Here is a 19,386-nt window from a genome sequence, read left to right as displayed (position 1 = left end):
AGTGGGATCTCTCATGAAGCATAACACTGTCTTTCAGATTCAACTTTTTATGGCATAAGGATTTTCTCTAGTGTGGAGTTTCTCATGGTGAGATAGCGTTTTTCTCAGCAGTTTTTCTGGCATAGAACACTCATGAGGTTTTTCATCAGTATGGAGTCGCTTATTGTGAGAAAGTGCCATCTTTCTTGCATTGGTATGCCCCCACTTTTTGCTGAATTGCTGATGTGCTTTGACTGAGTGTGCCCTGGGCTCCTGCCAATCAGGTGTCCCGGGCCTGTGTTCCTTCCCTAAAACTGTATTGAAGCTGAAACACAATTGGCATCTCTGGTCACATGTCAGCCCCTGGTAAATGGTACCCTAGGCATTGTGACCAGAGAAGACCCCTAAGGACTGCAGCACTTCTTGTGCCACCCTTAGGGGCCCTGCACCCTGACACCCACACACTGCCTTTGCAGACTGAGTGGCCTGGTGCAGAACTAACCAAAGAGTCGACATGGTACACATTCCTGTGTGCCATGCCCACACACCCACTGCCCTGGCATACATCAGGCACTCCTCTAGCGGGGTGCCCTCTGCCAGTAGTGTGGGCACAGATGCAGGAGTCCTGTGCCCCCTACAGTGCCCAGGTCCACTCCTGGGACCTGTAAGTGCAGTGCTGCCATTAAGAGTATATGATGCTGGGAGGTTGTCATTACGAACTCCACAGCACCATAATGGCTACAATGAAGACTGTTTTAGTTTAGTTTAGTTTATTTGTTTAGCACAGTTAATTAAAACCATTGCTGTGAAATATCCATATTAGCACAATTATCACATCAAGAAACAAAACCAAAGAAATACACTGTCATTTTACAAAAAATCTATACATTTAAAAACAAATTTAAAACTACTAGTGTTAAGTTACTATTGAAGTCCAAAAAGTGAAAAGATTAGAACAAGAGGTGCTAGACAAGGGGACGAAAAAAGTCAGTAATACGTTTTTGGGGGTGGAGGGGGGGGGGCAGGAAGCATAGGAGCCGAGGAAGGTGAAAAGAAGTTTGCCAAGAGTCTCACAAACTTTCCAACCCTGGCAAGCGCTTGAATATCTGTGGAGGTAAAACACAGAGCCGTCGCCTCCCAGCATGACCTAGTGCCCCATTTTAAAAATAAAGGTTTTAATAAATGCCTTCTGGGGCCATCCATAGCGGGGCAACAACACAGTAGGTGCGGCCATGATTCTTTGTGGTATGAGCACAGTCTGCAGGGCACCCCCCTCCTTTGAAGGAGCCCATCTGTAGGACGCCGTAGAGCACAGGCCTAGAAGCCGCATAGACAATATGTTCTTCGGTGCCACTGCGTTCAGGTTTTCCAGTAGATAGAATTGCGGTACCCCAGGCTGGTATGAGACATTCAAGGGAAGCAAGACAGTTGGTGTGTTTAAAGCCTGAAGGTCCATCCGATGGGAAATTAGTTTCGCCTGCTTATTTATGACTTTTTTCCACACTGAGTATGGAATTGTGTCTGAGATTAGCAGGGAGCTGTCAATCTCTAATGATTTAATGGCCTTTGTCAATTGACGGTTCCATGGGTTTCCAGGGCTGGTAAAGATCTCTTTTAGGCAGAATTTTAGGGTGGTATCTGCTGCTTTTGATGACCTTATAAAATATTTCAATGTATCTGCCTCTCAGTAGATGGACTGCCTTTGTAGTCCCAGCTCCAGGCGTAGTCTTGTTCTCTGAATGAATTTCGTGAGATGAAAGATTTTTTTGTAAATGGAAACTTGGGCATGGTCAAGGCAGACACAGCATGCACCGGGAAAGGCCTGATGTCCATAGTTCAAGGCGGGGAGTAGTGTGGCTTTGATCACTTTCAAGATAGGTTCTGCAGAGGGGCTGCTCAGAGACTGATTCAAACGAGTCAGGGAGTATGTTATTGCAGAAGTGGAGAAGTGTGGCTCACTGGTTAGAAGCGGCATACCCTGAAGCAGAGGTCGGCCCGGGACCAGGGTTCAATTCCCGAAGCGGCAGGGTCTTGGGTCAATATCCGCGGACTCGATAATTCTCACTTAGGTGCCTACGCTAACCATGGGTCCCACTCTGCAACTCTGGGCAATAGCTTGCTTAATCTCCACAACAGCCCTAGCAACGCCAGAGATGCCTGGCTTCACCTTGGGGTGCCCTCTCACAGGGAAAGCCAGGACGGGTTCCGCAGCGGTATACAGCACCAGGACGCCACGTAACGAGGTAACAGTGTGCTTTACAAGTATACATACATTACATTACATTACATGCTCTTTTTTTCATGGCAGCTAAATGAGCTGTTGATCTTGAGGTCTCGCAGAACCATACTCCTAAGTAATTGTATTTTGCTGTTGAGTTGATCGTTGCCGGCCCAATGTGCCACCTTAAACTTCTCTTGTTCTTACAACGGCCGAATATCATCACCTTGGTCTTTTCTTGGTTGATTTTTAGCACGTTGGCCGTATTATATGTATGAAGCTTACTTAATGCTCGTTGGAGCCCCGTTTTTGTCCGGTCCATTATGACAATATCGCCAGCATACTGGAAAATATGCAGATCCCGTTTTGCAGGACCCAGCTTTGGCGGGAGTAAATTGCTTTTCTTCACATATGTTCCCAGATCGGCAGTATAGAGATTGAAGAAAAGCGGGACGAGAACACAGCCCTGCTTCAAACCGTCTCCAATGGCAATTTTTCTGGAGACTGTCTTGGGGCCAGTTTTAATTTGCACCCAGGTGTTCTTGTGCAGGGAGATAAGGGCTCCTAGCAGGTTCTGTGGAATCCCGATTTGTCCAGTTTCCTCCATAGAATGTCGCGAGCCACTTTATCGAAGGCTGCGCTGTAGTCAATAAAGCAGCAATATAGTGAAAGATGATTTTTTTGTGCCGCCTGCTGACTCAGGAAAGCCAAAATTGTGATGTTGTCTATGGTGGATGCTGAGGAGCGAAACCCTGTTTGAAAGTAAGGTAGAATATTGTTTTCGGCTACCCAGTCTTCTAAGAGCTTGAGAAGACACCGGGCATATGCCTTCGCCTCAAAATCTAGTAAGGCAATAAGTCGGTAGTTTGCTGGGAGCATAGGGTTTTCTTTCTTAAAAATGGGGCATAAAATCGAGCCGAGCAAAGAGTCTGGTAGCTGGCGGGTCATAAACACGTTGTTAAATAATGAGGCAAGAAGTTCGGCCCACTCTGCCAACGCCCATTTAAAAACCCCTGCTGGAAGGCCATTAGGCCCGGGGGCCCCGTCGTTTTTCATTGCCTTCAGAAATTTGGAGACTTCGGCTGCAGAGGTCAGCTCATGGGGTTCAGTCAGCGTTGGATCGACATTATCTCTTAAATCGGTCGCCATGAAGTCCGACGTGTCTCTGCCGTATAGTTGAATTACATGCTGGGCCCAGACTTCTTCACAGACTTCCGTTCCCTCTGTTGTGATTCGACGAGCGGAGCTTGTTCATATAATTCCAGAACTGGGATAGGTTCTTGCCCTGTAACAGTGCGAATATTTTTATCCACTCTTTTTGTTCTTTTAATCTCTTCGCAGCACATACTGATTTTCTGAAGGACTTGCGCAGTAATGCCATATTGTAGGCCATTCAATTTGTGCAGACGCACAGCCCTCCTGAGGGCTTTTCTTTTGGTGGTTAGCTCTGGGTCATACATCCGCTTCGGGCATAGCTCGTAAGACTTTTGTTGGGCCTCAGTTCCCGTTAAGAGAATTTGCAATTTTCTAATTGCGCTGTCCCACCGAAGATGTAAGTCCGTTGAAGAGCTATGCCTAAAATTTGGAGTCTCTCCTGTAAGCCAAGTGCTCACCTTGGTAGAACCTGATGAATCCCCTTTGATTTTCCTGACTAAAGTGTGGAATTCAGCTTGCGTTGTGTGCCCCGCAGCTGTTATTTCTGCGGCGGCTGGCACTAACAATTCAATTGTTACCGTTAAGGGGTTGTGGTCACTCTCGTGACGGTAAGGGATTTTCATCCTAGTTAGTTTGTTTCCTAAAACAGGTGAGAGGAAAATATAGTCAATTGTAGAGATATTTTTGGAAGGTTGGAGGAAGACTGACAAGTTTGATATCAAACTTCTCAGCACATTAAACCCACACTGATGCCAGTGTGGGATTTAATGTAAAATGCACTACAGAGGGCCCCCTAAAACCTAACATACAATCCACGTCTTGTCTGCCTAGGCTGCCACAAAGCAGACATGTTGCTGGACCCCTGGGTGGAAAGCCCCCGCTCTCCTGGGCCTGCAACACTGCACATCCTGGGCGAGGTGCTAGGCCTCCTCGCTGTACTCAGCAACTGTCCCCCACCGGTTCTGACCCCCACTCTGGCAGGAAGACTGGTGGGAAAACCTACGAGAGGAAAGGGGTGTGTCAGCCTGTGCCAACTCCACCCCTCAAGTGGAAGAGGCGAGGTGAAGCACAACTCCGGGCTCCGGCCATCTTGAGGATGGGGAGCCCTGTCCAGTTAGAGATAGGCTCCTGCCCCCCTCCCACAGGGGGTGTACTCACCCAAGGACAGGGACCTATTGGTCCCCGCCCTTCCTCTACCTGTAATGACCCTAAATGTAGAATTTAGGGGCGCCCTGAACCTTCCTTCCTCAGATCCCGATTTCGAAACAAGAAAGAAGACCAAGAAGAAGAAGACCTGCCGTGCAGGTGCTAACAAGAGGACAGTACCAACTGACTTGGCCCCAGTCCTACAGGCCTGTTGATCCTTGAACCTGCTCCTGCTAAAACCCGGCATCTCCTGTGGACAGCAACCCCAAGTACCCCGGAGGACCTGCCTGCCTTGACCCTCTTAGAGACTGGGACTCCCAGGAGCAGTGGCTCTGCTCAAACAGCAATACCCCTGGTGCCAGCCAGGAAGCGCTAATCCAGCCCCCTCTGCACCCGCCGAGCCCGGCCCGTGCCTGAGTGGGCAAAGACCCTGAGGACGTCCCCCCGGCGATTCTGACCTGGAATCCAGTGCCCAAGGACCCTCCTCGATGGCCCGGACAACGCCTGCTGACTCAGAACCAGGGGCCTCTCCAACTGCGACGACCAGAGGGTAAGATTTCCCAACATCCAAAGACACCCCTGCACCATGAGCCCTCCAAAATCCCAACTTACCCCCCGAAGTTCTGGTCACTCCAGAAGATCCTCCGTCCCCGAGCCTGCAGCCATTGTTCCCTTTTTGAAGATCTCCATTGAATAACATTGAGCGCTCGACGGCTCAAAAGCACCCTGCACCCAGCCGCCTGAGTGTCCCTGGCAGTGCAACCTTTGTCCTATCCTACTTCCCCATTTGACCTAAGCAAGTGACCAGGAGCATAGCTCTCACAGCCGCATGGCCTGCTAGCCAGCAGCCATCAACCGAAGGCCCCCTGCCTCTCATTGGATAACATTGGGCCTACCTACCTCTGCACCTGGCTACCCTGTGCCGCTGAGGGTGTACCAACTGTACCTACCTGACCCGGGGAGACCCCTAAATCTATCCCCAGAACCTTAACTCTGCCAGTCAAGTACTTACCTAAAAGCCGATAACTCACTTTTCTTCCTTAGGCTAGAATTGACTGGTTTCACTTGGAAATTCTTCTAAGTGTGGAGTTTAGGAACTTTAAAATATTCACCTAAAATCAGCCGAACAACGAATTCCAATTTACTCACCTGTTTTCAGGAGAGACCTCAGTGCTGCACTTGTAACCATCTCTACCTCTGAATCTTTTCTGACATTTAAAGCACTAATAATTTTTTTCCCCAGTGTGGATTCTCACATGTTCGGTGAGATTAGATTTACGGCTGAAACACTTTTGGCATTCGGAGCACTGATAAGGCTTTTCCCCAGTGTGGATTCTTATGTGCTGAGTGAGAATGCTTTTTTCACTGAAACATTTCTGGCATTCAGAGCACTGATAACGTTTTACCCCAGTGTGGGTCCTTGTATGTTTAGTGAGTCTTCTTTTGTCACTGAAACATTTCTGGCATTCAGAGCACTGATAAGGTTTTTCCCCAGTGTGGAATCTCAAATGTGCAGTTAGAAGTGATTTAAGTCTGAAATCTTTTGGGCATTCAGAGCACTGATAAGGTTTTTCCCCAGTGTGGGTTCTTATATGTTGAGTGAGACTGAGTTTGTTTCTGAAATATTTCTGACATTCAGAGCATGGATAAGGTTTTCCCCCAGTGTGGGTTATTGTATGTTGAGAAAGACTTCTTTTGTCTCTGAAATTTTTCTGGCATTCAGAGCACTGATAAGGTTTTTCCCCAGTGTGGGTTCTTGTATGCCGATTGAGACAGCTTTTTTCACTGAAACATTTGTGGCATTCAGTGCACTGATAACGTTTTTCCCCAGCGTTGATCTTTGTATGCCCTGTGAGACTACTTTTTACACTGAAACATATCTGGCATTCAGAGCACTGATAAGGTTGTTCCACAGAATGGGTTATTGTATGTCGAGAAAGACTTTGTGTGTTATAAAACCTTTCCTGGCATTTAGAGCACTGATAAGGTTTTTCTCCAGTGTGGAATCTCAAATGTGCAGTTAGAAGTGATTTAAGTTTGAAATGTTTTGGGCATTCAGAGCACTGATAAGGGTTTTCCCCAGAGTGAATTCTTGTATGTTCAGTGAGTCTGATTTTGTAACTGAAACATTTCTGGCATTCAGAGCACTGAAAAGGTTTATCCCCAGTGTGGGTTCTTCTATGCCGAGTGAGACTGTTTTTGTCAATGAAACATTTCTGGCAATCCGTACACTGATAAGGTTTTTCCCCAGTGTGAGTTTTCATATGCAGCATGAGATGGCTTTTTTCACTGAAACATTTCTGACATTCAGGGCACTGATAAGGTTTTTCCCCAGTGTGGGTTCTTGTATGCCGATTGAGACAGCTTTTTTCACTGAAACATTTGTGGCATTCAGTGCACTGATAACGGTTTTCCCCAGCGTGGATCTTTGTATGCCGTGTGAGACTACTTTTTACACTGTAACATATCTGGCATTCAGAGCACTGATAAGGTTGTTCCACAGAATGGGTTATTGCATGTCGAGAAAGACTTTGTGTGTTATAAAACCTTTCCTGGCATTTAGAGCACTGATAAGATTTTTCTCCAGTGTGGAATCTCAAATGTGCAGTTAGAAGTGATTTAACTTTGAAATGTTTTGGGCATTCAGAGCACTGATAAGGGTTTTCCCCAGAGTGAATTCTTGTATGTTCAGTGAATCTGATTTTGTAACTGAAACATTTCTGGCATTCAGAGCACTGAAAAGGTTTATCCCCAGTGTGGGTTCTTCTATGCCGAATGAGACTGTTTTTGTCAATGAAACATTTCTGGCAATCCGTACACTGATAAGGTTTTTCCCCAGTGTGGGTTCTTGTATGCCGTGCGAGAGTGCTTTGATCACTGAAATATTTCTGGCATTCAGAGCACTGATAAGGTTTTTCCACAGCGTGGGTTATTACATGTCGAGAAAGACTTTGTTTGTTACAAAAACTTTCCTGGCATTCAGAGCACTGATAAGGTTTTTCCCCAGAGTGGACTCTCATATGTTCAGTGAAATAAGATTTACGGCTGAAACTTTTTGGGCATTCAGAGCACTGGTAAGGTTTTTCCACAGAGTGGGTTAATGCATGTCGATATAGACTCGCTTTGACACTAAACCTTTTCTGGCATTCAGAGCACTGATAAGGTTTATCCCCAGTGTGGATTCTCATATGCTCAGTGAGATAAGATTTACGCCGGAAACTTTTTTGGCATACAAAGCACTGAGAGAGTTTTTTCCCAGGGTGCATTCTGTCAAATTCTGTGAGATGAGATTTATGCCTGTATCTTTTTTGGCACAGGTATCTTTATTCCCCAACTTCGGTTATTTTGCCTTGATTGAGGCGGGCTTGAACACTGAATTTGTTCTCACAGCCCGTGTTTTTATAAGGTGTATTCCTAGAGTTAATATCTCTATGTTTAGTTTTCTCTTGCTTATATGCCACGGTAAAAGTTAACCCGATTTTCCAGTCAGGCTTGTTTAGATAATGTTCAGCATTTATCTCTAAAAGAAATTTTGTGTAATCTTCTCAACACTTGAATGAGCAAGAAATGTGGGGAAGCAGCCCTATAACACCTGTTGAAATGTTTCGAGCAGATAATAGTCTTTAGGTTATAGTCTCGCCGGCAGCAACTTATTTTGTGACTGAAGTTTTTCTCGAATCTATTTGTATAGGTTCTTAGCAATGAAGTGATAATGTGTTAGTCTGATATTTAATGATTAAACTGATAAGCACCTTTTTGCACTGGGGTAATGGCAGTAACTGAGGGAGTTAGAACGTGCACAGTACTTTTGTGGATCACCAGTCACAGAACATCATTTCCTTTTACCCTTTCTTTGTTTGGTGTAAGGTTAAGATTTGTAGTTCTGAAGACGAGGATTTATTTACATCAGCTATTGCGCAATGGTGCTCATTTAATCCATTTTTATATTTAACAGTTTAACATATCACTCCTGCACAACAGATAATGTTGAGGCAATTTACATAGGATTACAGAACAGTACACAATAAAAAGGAAACAATCTGAGATGGTCATAGACACAATGAAGTGGTGTATTTTTAAGGTTTTTGCAAGAGTGAGCAGAGTGGGTCGTGGTGTTCTATCTAGAGTCAAATAGTCTCAAACTTGCGTAACTGGTTAAAAACGGTTGTCGAACAAAGGTGATTTTCAGCTTCGGAGTCTTCTTTCAGTGTCTTTTCTTTGATGGTACGCAGAAGAAACCTTTTCTTATAACTTTCTTTTATGCAGTGTGTGCTTCCTCTCTGGAATTACACGACGCTTTAGATGAACGTTATTCTGTGCACAGATATGACTTTGCTCTGGGTTAATGAAATGCAACATGAGAGACTTGGCTTACAGGTATAGTACTTTCCTCAGCTCCCACTTCCTCACCACACTTAGATTTTGGAAATTGTTTAAACGTAGAATGATGGATGTCCTTCAGTTTTTCAAAATAACCCTTCTTATGGCATTGCGATTCAGTTGCCCGGTGCTAAATCCTGCTTTCTTCGTCCGTAATTTCAATCAACTATAGTATTAAAATTAAATAGTTAATACATGTACATTTCCAAAAATAATATTTACAAGCCAAATCAATGCAGAATTTTGAAAATGTTGAGCTGTTTTTCAGACAGAGCAGTGTGTAGAATGGTAGCATGAGAGTACTTGGATGTAGGAGTGAGGATTTGTAGAATTTTCAACATTTTATTAAGCTCACAAAGGATACATGCACCCTATGGACTTGTAACATAGAATCCCAAAGGCAGAAATTAAAGTCATATGGACGGGTACCAAACAGATATTTAAAAAAGAATACTATTAATGAATTTTTAATGTAGATTTCTGGTACGGGAATTTCCCTCCACGGACAACAGTCATTTTCCCCTGTCCTGAGTTACCACCTACTTGTATCTGGTATCCTGACTTTTGAGTTTTTGCGTGCGGCAGAGGCCAATCTATTGTGTGCTGCGAGGACTATGCCTAGACCATTCCCTCAACTATGGTCCAGAGTATGAATCAAGGGAAATGAAATTAAGGCGTACTTTCATGTGTTCACTTTATTCCACCTGATTATCAGTTGTTAGGTTTTTCTGCTCCTGGATTTACTGGGTGCAGAAAAACAGGACACCATTGTTTTCCAGACAGGAAAATTAGACTGAAAAGACCCACAAGACTCTGGGTGCAGCAGAAGCAGCCAAGACGTATGCTGTTTTTTTTACTAACTGGGGGAAACACACAATTCTTCCCTCTGTTAGAAAATTATTTCCCCTTCCCTCCCTTGCTTCACCATTCTCCCCCAACCAACCACATGCATATATCTACCACCTGCTTAAAACACTTTGTTAATAAAAGCAGAAACACACTATGAAATAGTGAATGGCATGTGGTTTGACAGGCAGAAGAATCTGTTCCTCGTGGCAACTACCCAGTTCATAGCATCAAACTTGTGACTGCACGTTACTGGGGTAAATCTATCACAAAGTAAAAAAAAAAATTACGTGAGATTGTTCTGCCACCCCAGTTCTGTGCAACTTCTAACAAGGGACTATGAGAGGTCTTTGACCGGTCCTGTGACCTGGAGGGTCACACCAAGTGTGCCCTTATTTAAGGGAGAGGACTGTCATGGGTTTAACAGCTAGAGCGGTGGCGGCAATGCACCCTGTTCTAAGGATCAATAGCCTGATGAGATCTTTTCATCATGGTCAATGGAGTGGCGTCCTACTGACACACCCATGTAATGCTCCATTTCTATGCCTGTGCCCAGACTTTTCGTTAAAATCAAGTGCGTGTTTAAGGTGTTGGTGTGCGTAGCATAAATGTAATGTGCGAGTGCGACAGAGTAAACTGCATCTCCTGCCTGCCAGTTGTGTATACAAGTGCGACCATCTAGCCCTCTTTTATATCCTCATTCAAAGTCCTCTGTTACCAAGGAATAATGTGCTCTACAAAGTACTCAGGTGCCTGCTGTGCCACCAGGGATGGTGTCAGCCTGACAGTCTATCTAAGTTGAAGGGACATCACCTGCAGGCTGAATTACTTAATGGAGAAGCTGTGTACCTGTCCTGAAGAGCCTAGAAGTCTGCCTAGAAGCCTGCCTGTCTGGTAAGAAAGGGAAGGGAGGGTGTGAGAAGTTGGCCTGGTATATGCTGCTCACTAGTTCTAGTGATCACCTTGTACCATGCCAAGCAACCCTTATGGTGCAGGTTGTAAAGTCAACCTTATAGACAAGCTATCCTAGGGGTAGCATGGACTAAGCAGTCTTAGGCTAAACTCTGTAAAGGCATGTGAAGCAAGCTGTTTTACCATACACAATCCCTTGAATACCAAATGAAAGGACACCACACAGATATATATTGAAAATATATATAGATTTATTTCTCAAAAGATACCCTATACTCTTTATGAGCACAGAAGCACAAGCGTTAAAACAAAACACAGTTAAAATACACAAAAGTTGCACGAATATGGATGAGCCCTAGGGGCCACCTAAACCATATACTAAAATAGTGGTATAAGGACCACTATGGGGAAAGTGAAGAGGCCTAGGGCCTGGGGAATCGCTGGAGCTGTACTCAGTCAGGACAGCCTTTTGGTCATGCCAGGCTTTCTGTAAGACCTGGCTAGCCTCAAGGTTTTTGGAGGCCTTCTCCATATACTCAGCCATCCTGGAGCGGAGACCAAGTACATAGTCCACTATGTCTTGCTTGGGCTTTTTGAGAGGTAACTCCCATCCTTCCCTCACCAGACATAGGGGTCCTCTTACAGGGTGCCCAAACAACAATTCAAAGGGGCTGAAGCCAACCCCCTTTTGTGGGACCTCTCTGTAAGCAAACAGAAGGCAGGGCAGAAGGATATCCCATCTTCGCCTGAGCTTTTCAGGTAATCCCTTGATCATGCCCTTTAGGGTCTTGTTAAATCTCTCAACAAGCCCATTGCACTGTGGATGGTAGGGAGTGGTGAACTTATAGTTGACACCACACTCCTTCCACATTGCTGTCAAGTATCCTGACATGAAGTTTGCACCTCTGTCAGATACTACCTCCTTAGGAAACCCCACTCTGGAGAAAACTCCAAGTAAGGCCCTGGCCACAACAGGAGCTGTTGTGGTCCTAAGTGGAATTGCCTCTGGGTACCTGGTGGCATGGTCCACCACCACCAGTATGAATCTGTGCCCAGATGCTGTAGGGGGATCCATTGGTCCAACAATGTCAATCCCTACCCTTTCAAAGGGCACCCCCACCACAGGTAGTGGTATCAGGGGGGCCTTTGTGGTACTACCTGCTTTGCCACTTGCTTGGCAGGTTACACAGGAGCGACAAAACTCCTTTGTATCTTCTGACATATGAGGCCAGTGAAAGTGACAGACAAGTCTGTCCCATGTTTTGTTCAGGCCTAGGTGTCCTGCTAAGGGAATATCGTGTGCTAAGGTAAGAAGGAAGCCCCTAAATTGCAGAGGTATGACCAACCTCCTGGTTGCACCAGGCTTGGGGTCTCGACCCTCTGAATAAAGGAGCCCATCATCCCAATAGACATTATGGGTACCTTGAGCATTCCCAGCAGCCTCAGCAGCAGCCTGCTGTCTGAGGGGTTCAAGAGAAGGACAGGATAACTGAGCCTGCCCCAAGTCTGGCCTAGAAGGTCCCCCTGTCCCCAGAAACTCAACCTGATCAGGTTCAAGCTCTATAGGGACAGTTCCTTCAGGGGTCTCAGAATTATCTTCCTGTGAAGGCTGATCCTCACTTGTAGGCATTTGGGAAGGCACAGCCTTTACCCTCCTGTTCCTTGTCTTGGGAGGTACTTGGTCCATTGTTCCAGGATCCAAGACCTGAGGTTCAGAGAGGCACTTTTTGGCCTGTGACCTGGTCACAGCAAGGACATGTGATGATATCCCTAACATCTCTGCATGAGTCCTGTACTCAACTTCTGACCATAGAGAGTTCTCCAGGTCATTGCCCAACAAACATTCTACTGGGAGATCAGCACTAACCACAACTCTTTTCAGGTCAGTTACCCTTCCCCAGGAAAAGTTCACAATTGCCACACTATGTGTAGTAGTGACATTGCTGGCATTGGTCACCAGGTAATTGTCACCTGGTAGGTACTGTCCAGGGTCCACAAAGCTAGGCGTCACCATGGTGACACTGGCACATGTGTCCCTGTATGCTTGAGCCACTTTCTTGTTAATCAGAGGTGTCTGTCTGTACTTGCCCAGATTATTGGGACTTATAGTAGGGGAAAAATCAATCTCCCCATCACAAATCAGAACAGCCTGTGTGGGGATTCTGACTAGGTCAGAATCTCCCTCAGTTCCCAAGGTGATACCCACTACCCCCTTAGTCTGTGGACCAACACTGCTAACTGTACTAGTGGGTGCAGGTGCCTTAGGGGCTGCAGTGTTGGGGGCTCCACCCTTTTTACAATCACTTGTCCAGTGAGTGGTGTTTTTGCAAAAGCTACACCAGGGTTTTCTTTGACCTTCTTTCTTCTTCTTCTTGGAAGTTTGGGACCCACCCTCAGTATTAGTTTGGCGCCCTGTTGAAGACTTCTGGTCTTTAGCTTTCTGCTCCCCACCCTTCTGGTCTGTTTTCTTTTGGTCACCACCCTGGTTCTGGTTCTGGTTCTTTTGCTTAACTCTGGTTCTAACCCATTTGTCTGCCCTCTTTCCCAATTCTTGGGGAGAGGTTAGATCTGAGTCAACCAAATGTTGATGCAACTGCTGGTTCTGACAGTTATTTAAAATCTGTTCTCTCATAAGCAAATTGTACAATCCTTCATAGTCTGTAACCTTACTTCCCAGCAACCAGCCCTCCAGAGCCTTAGTGGCACATTCAACAAATTCAGACCAGTCCTGAGTCTGTGTCTTCTGGGTATCTCTGAACATTAACCTGTACTGTTCAGTGGTTAAGCCTAACCCATCAATCAGAGCACTCTTCAGGACCAGGTAGTTTCTAGAATCCCCATCACTAACTGTGAGGAGTCTGTCTCGGCCTCTACCTTCAAAGGAGAGCCACAAGATTGCTGCCCACTGCTCCTGAGGGACCTGCTGTACTTTGCAAGCTCTCTCAAGTGCAGTCATCCACTTGAGGATATCATCCCCACTCTTGTAGAGGGGCGCAATCTTACTCAGGTTTCTATTGTCATAGGACCTGTCTTTATCCTTAGGGATAGTGCTGCCACCAGTGGATCCTAATCCACTCTCTCTAGGCTGCCTTGCTCTAGCAAGTTTCTCTTTGGCCAGGGCAACTTCTAATTCTTGTTTCTGGATCCTAAGTTCAGCCTCTCTCATTTTGGCCTCATGTTCCCTTCTCTGAGGGCTAGCCAACTCCCTTCTGGAGTTGCCATGAGAACCTCTAGAAACATGGAAAGTATTAGATTCACCTGAGTGATTCCTCCTCCTCCTATGCTCCTGGTTAAGTCCATTTGGGGGTCTGAATGGGTTGGACCCACCTTCAGTCCCAAATAAGCTTAAGTTAGCCTGGTTAAGCCTGCTGACTAACACCTGGCTATTTCTAACATCATCAGAATCACTGTCTTCCTCCTCCTCCTCCTCTTCCTCTTCCTCAGGCTGAGTATTCCCAGGGGTCTGGTCTTCCTCATCTATCTGGATGACAGGGGCAGGGGCATCAGAACTATCATCTTCAGTGGGAGAGCCTCCATCTCCAGTCCCTTAGGGGCCTGGTTTGGTGGCTTTTAGAGCTTCAGACTGGTCTAATAGCTCTCTGAGGTGTACTGCTGTAGGAGTAGGACCTGTTTTGATTCCTCTCATGGAACACAGTTGCCTCAGTTCCTTAAATGGAAAGATAGCAAATTTGGATGGTGCCTTTGGAGGGTCACTCTCAACAGAGATGGGTCCAGTGGATCCCTCTGCTCCAGACATTGCTCTAGTGTGGTGGATGTGTTGCAATCTACCTACACTTGTGTTTTCCTACAAAACCTATCTAGTAGTTGTAGTCAGGGTGTGCTACTCCCTATCCTCTACAACAACTAAGTTCAGTAGAACTTAAGTATATCTAGTCTTGTTTTAGTGTACCTATCAGGTACCTGTATGATCTTTCAAATGATACTCTCAAAGATTGTAATGGTAAAACAACAGCAAGCTCAAATCCCAATCCGCTGCTCACCAATGTGAGAAGTTGGCCTGGTATATGCTGCTCACTAGTTCTAGTGATCACCTTGTACCATGCCAAGCAACCCTTATGGTGCAGGTTGTAAAGTCAACCTTATAGACAAGCTATCCTAGGGGTAGCATGGACTAAGCAGTCTTAGGCTAAACTCTGTAAAGGCATGTGAAGCAAGCTGTTTTACCATACACAATCCCTTGAATACCAAATGAAAGGACACCACACAGATATATATTGAAAATATATATAGATTTATTTCTCAAAAGATACCCTATACTCTTTATGAGCACAGAAGCACAAGCGTTAAAACAAAACACAGTTAAAATACACAAACGTTGCACGAATATGGATGAGCCCTAGGGGCCACCTAAACCATATACTAAAATAGTGGTATAAGGACCACTATGGGGAAAGTGAAGAGGCCTAGGGCCTGGGGAATCGCTGGAGCTGTTCAGGACTAACAGTGATGAAGTCGGGAAAGGCCCGCGGGACTCGGGTGCAGTGCGGAAAGTGCACGCAATACCAATGCAATGTCAATGGTGCGTAAAAGTTACAAAGTTAGTTAAAAAGGAACCTTCCGAGTGACCTAGAGGAATGAAACTTTAGACACAGACCCTAGAGGTGTGTACCAGTGTGGGAACACCGGCGGAGCTGAGTTACCTCACCCACAGGAAGCGGGTGCACAGGGTCGAAGTAGTGTCGGGTTTCGTCAAGCAGGTCGATGGTGCTTGGAGCTGAAGATGCTGCAGGCGGCTCGATGTGAAGAGTTCCGGTGGATCCAAGGGTGGATCTGAAGTCGTGAAGACCTGAAAGCAGAGGGGACAATGTTCAAAGTCACTAGCCAGTGACTACCGTGGAACCAGAGTGGAACCAGGCGATGTCGGGTGCAAACAGGCATCGAGGTGTAGCTTCTCTCTGCAGCCACGTGGACACGAGGGGTCGAAGACGTCCAGGAGTCGGTCTCTAGCTGTCCCACGCAGGCTTCTCGCTGTTGGCGGTGTCGGCAACCGGATGGAAGCAAACAGGCCTTGGCTAATGCAAGCCACGCAGGAATCAAGAAAGGCTTGTCACTCGGACCAGCAAGGTCAGAGCGGGTGCTCCTTTTTACAGGAGCAAGGGCAAGTCTGGAGCAACCAGACCTGCAGTGAAAGTTGTAGGTTTCGTCGCCAAGATGGCCGCTAGCCACGTGGCAAGTGGCCGGGATGGCGCGTCGAGTGGCACGGTGCAAAAGGGCCCCACGCAGATCGTGGAGATGCTGGGGGGCTGATCTTTGGTGCAAGGGCTGCTCGAGTTTAGGGCTTCTCAAAACCCAAAGCACAGCATCGAGGGTGCCTCTGATGCTGCGCAGTCAGCTTTTCGGGGGTCTTCCAAGATGTCCGGTCCCACGTCTCCCGGTGCCTCCACGGGTCCCTTCTTTGCAAGGACTGTGGATCGGGCGGTGAGAAGTCTGGGAGTCTGGGTCTTGTCAGGCTCTGGGCTCGGGCTCCGGCGGGAGGCGGCGGCAAAGCAGACGTCGAGTTGCTGGTTGGTGCCTGTGTTCACAGGGTGGTCACTCCTTGGCCACAAGGGAGATTCTCTTCCATCTTCTGAGCAGCAGAATGTCGAAGTCCAGTCTTCTTCTGTATTTCAAGTTGATTCAGGATGATCTGAAGTCTCAGGACACAGCTCCCACTCTTATTCGAATCTGGGGGGCCGGATCACCTACTAGGTCCCTCCTCTGGGTGGAACCAGGAAGGGGGGTGGTTACACCCCCTTTCCTTTGTCCAGTTTCGCGCCAGGACTGGGGCAGGGAAGCCCCAGCACCGGTTTGAACTGGCCTATGCACGGGGACACCTTGTGTGCCCCAGGCATGTCTGATTCTATTCAGCCCTGTCCTACCCAATACACAAAATCCCGTCTGGGGTGGTGCTAGCACCTCCCAAGGCAGGAAACCCTTTGTCCAAGCTGCCCTCGCTGGAAGGACTCCCAGCAACAGGAGGTCAGACTTGTGTCTGTGTTGGCAGCATCCATTTTGCGATGCTAAGGCTCTGTTTAACTTTAACCGGGGTTCAGGTTAGGTACATGTCGTGTCCCTCTAGAAGGGTGGAATGCTACCCCCGTCGCCAGAACTGGCGAGGGGGTAGTATTCCAATTCGTATGACACCTTACTCGACATGTTTTGATAAAGCCAAACCTAAGATAGCATTTAACCGCGAGGTTTATAATGCAATTAAGAGTATATGGTATGGCAGTATCATGAAACAGCTAAAGGACTTGGTTCCGAAAGCTGCAGACAGGCTCAGCTCATGCCAGAGCACCATCTCACATATTTCCAAGCGCTCTGCCTCCAGGATTGATGAGGCCTTCCATAGGAGTGGCTGACGGGAACATATGTGTCCCTTTTAGGTTAGGTATAGGCATACTACACCTAAGTAAGGGGTGGCTACACCGACTTACCCCAGCTGAGTGATCAGCCAGTTTTGTCAAATATGGAGGCCAGGCCAGGGGTGGCACAATACGTGCTGCAGCCCCTGGTAGGCCTTGGAAGCACCTATGCCCTGGGTACCTGGGTACATTGTTACAGGGGCCAATAAGGTGAACCAGTTCCAATTTCGTTATGCACCTAAAGTGCATGGGTTACAATTTAGAGAGAGAACAGCAGGCTGTGGGTCTGATTAGCAGGCCCACAGCCACATTAAGTCAGAAACCAGTGAAGCAAAAAGCAAAAATTTGGGGTGACCATAGGATAGCAGACCCTACTCTCCTACAGAGGGTGACTATCCATCCGGAGTACAAGACTGTCCTGGAAGAAGCAAGGTCCGACACATCCCCGGTATCTGTAGGGCGGGCCGGAAAGCCATCCAGCAGGGCCAGCTAATCTGAGGGACAACCCCCCTGCCCTCCCCCACCAAGACTCTCCCAACAGTTCAAGGCAGAAAATAAACCTCTACGACAACATGATTGTTGAGGGCCAGTTGGACATTTGTGTGCTGCCAACCGGCCATTCATGGTTGCATTAGCCAAATTCCTAACACAACGGGGTCTGAATTTACTGACTTCCAGGAGAGCCTGTGTTGGGCTTTTAGCTGCTGAATTTCTGACTACTCTGTGTCAAAGGCCCATGAGGGACGACAACTACTCCAGTGTCGAACACCCTGTCTGAGCTTACGCCTGTGGTCCAGCCGGCCACAGTGTGGGCTCAACTGCTGATGGTCAAGCCTCCAGAGGGGGCTGCACTTACAGACAGGCCAGGTGTGACTGCTACCTTGGGACTGCTGATCTTCATGCAACTGCAAAGAAAAGACAGAGTGGGTGCCCTACTGAATGCAGCCCTACATCCAGGACAAAAGCCTGCTGGTGGGTCACTGCTCTCTCGAGTCCATTCAAGTGTCAGGAAACAGGAAAGAAACCCAGACATGATTGACTCATCCTGTGAAAGGGTAAGACGCTTACGGCAGAGCATACACGCATTGGGGTGACTGGGGTGCCAGAACTGCACCTATACTATATTCATGATACTCCTAAATGCCCCTAGAGGGGAAGAGGGTATCAGAACCGGATGCACCTGTCTACAGCACATGGTAGTCTGGCATGTCTGGTAGTCTGACTATCTTTTCACCCAGACTGTCCATAAAGATGATTTTAGCGCCGCTACACACATAGCAGGGTCGATCTCAGACCATTCGCTGGTGGAGGTGCAACTCGATGGTCCGGTTGTGGCCTTCATGCTACCCCCAAGGGTTGATCCGTGATATTTAAAAGACAACACGTTCAAAGCTCGTATGAGAGATGGAGCAGACTTCTACTTGAAGGAGAATGGGTGGCCTGTTGAATCAGCTTGCGTGCTATAGGATGAATTCAAGGCAGTGATTCGAGGCCAGACACAAGCCTTGATTGGGGGAATGCAGAAGGAACGTAAATTGAATTGCGAGGCTCAGGACAGGGAATGTGCTTTCCTGGAGGCTCGCTTGGCAAGTGGGGAATCAGTTTCTACCCCATTACACCGTCTACTGAAGCAGCACACATTACGCACTAATGAAAAATAGCGTGCACTCATGCGCTGGCTACCCAGCATTGTCTCTATGATGTCGGTGATAAAGCCAATGAGTTGCTTGCATGGTTAGAGAGACAAGACAAAGGACGGAACTGGATCCTTGAGGACACTGACAACAAGGGGACGGAAATACTTCCTGAAAGACCTGACCTCGCCAATGCCAACGAATGAGGACCGAGACGCACTAGACCAAGAACAGACAGTAGACTAAATAAATAAGACAATAAGAACCTTGCAAACAGGGCAAGCGACGGGGCCTAATGAGCTCCCCTTAGAATTATATAAATTCATGATGGATAAAATCAGGGAATGCCTTTGGAGGAGGTTTAAGACTGCCTGAAAATAAAGGTGTCTCCCAGAGGACCAAAGAACGTCTGAGGTGGTGGTCGTCCCAAAAAAGGACGAACCAGCAACTGAGTGGGGGTCTTATAGACCTATCTCCCTGCCTAATTTTGAGACTAAGGTCCTTGCATAGGCCCTGGCGATCTGCCTGCGGACAGTAATTGCAACAGTGGTTCATCCTGATCAATCGGGCTTTATGCCACACCAGGGAACGCGTTTAAATCTCCGACACCTTAATGGAGTATCGCATGCAACAGGGGATTCCTTTGCTGAACCAGTGGTGCTGCTGTCAAGCTCTTGTATGTGGTCCCTCTAGCGTGCATGCGCATCAATAATACAGTCTCCCGAGTCTTTGTCGTCCGACAGGCATGCTC

At 47.1% G+C, this 19,386-nt stretch overlaps 1 protein-coding gene and 1 long non-coding RNA gene across 2 annotated transcripts in view; both read right to left on the bottom strand.

Moving 5' to 3' along the window:
* Positions 1-5,215: 5,215 nt before the first annotated feature.
* Positions 5,216-7,960, bottom strand: LOC144805826 (uncharacterized). Its single transcript, XM_078672305.1, has one exon. It carries the CDS (start codon positions 7,762-7,764, stop codon positions 5,722-5,724), a length of 2,043 nt encoding a protein of 680 aa, XP_078528431.1. The 5' UTR covers positions 7,765-7,960; the 3' UTR covers positions 5,216-5,721.
* Positions 7,961-8,409: 449 nt separating this feature from the next.
* The window catches only part of LOC144805820 (uncharacterized), a 47,414-nt gene continuing 36,437 nt past the window's right edge, over positions 8,410-19,386 (bottom strand). Inside the window, exon 4 of the long non-coding RNA XR_013605606.1 lies at positions 8,410-9,044. This is a non-coding gene — a long non-coding RNA (uncharacterized LOC144805820). The remainder of the gene's footprint in view (positions 9,045-19,386) is intronic.

Source organism: Lissotriton helveticus, assembly GCF_964261635.1.
Source record: "Lissotriton helveticus chromosome 1_1 unlocalized genomic scaffold, aLisHel1.1 SUPER_1_unloc_28, whole genome shotgun sequence".
NCBI lineage: Eukaryota > Metazoa > Chordata > Amphibia > Caudata > Salamandridae > Lissotriton > Lissotriton helveticus.
This window is presented reverse-complemented; position numbering and strand designations above follow the sequence as displayed.

Coding starts and splice junctions, on each gene's coding strand:
- LOC144805826 (XM_078672305.1), bottom strand. CDS start 7,764: ATGCACCCTGGGAAAAAACTCTCTCAGTGCTTTGTATGCCAAAAAAGT.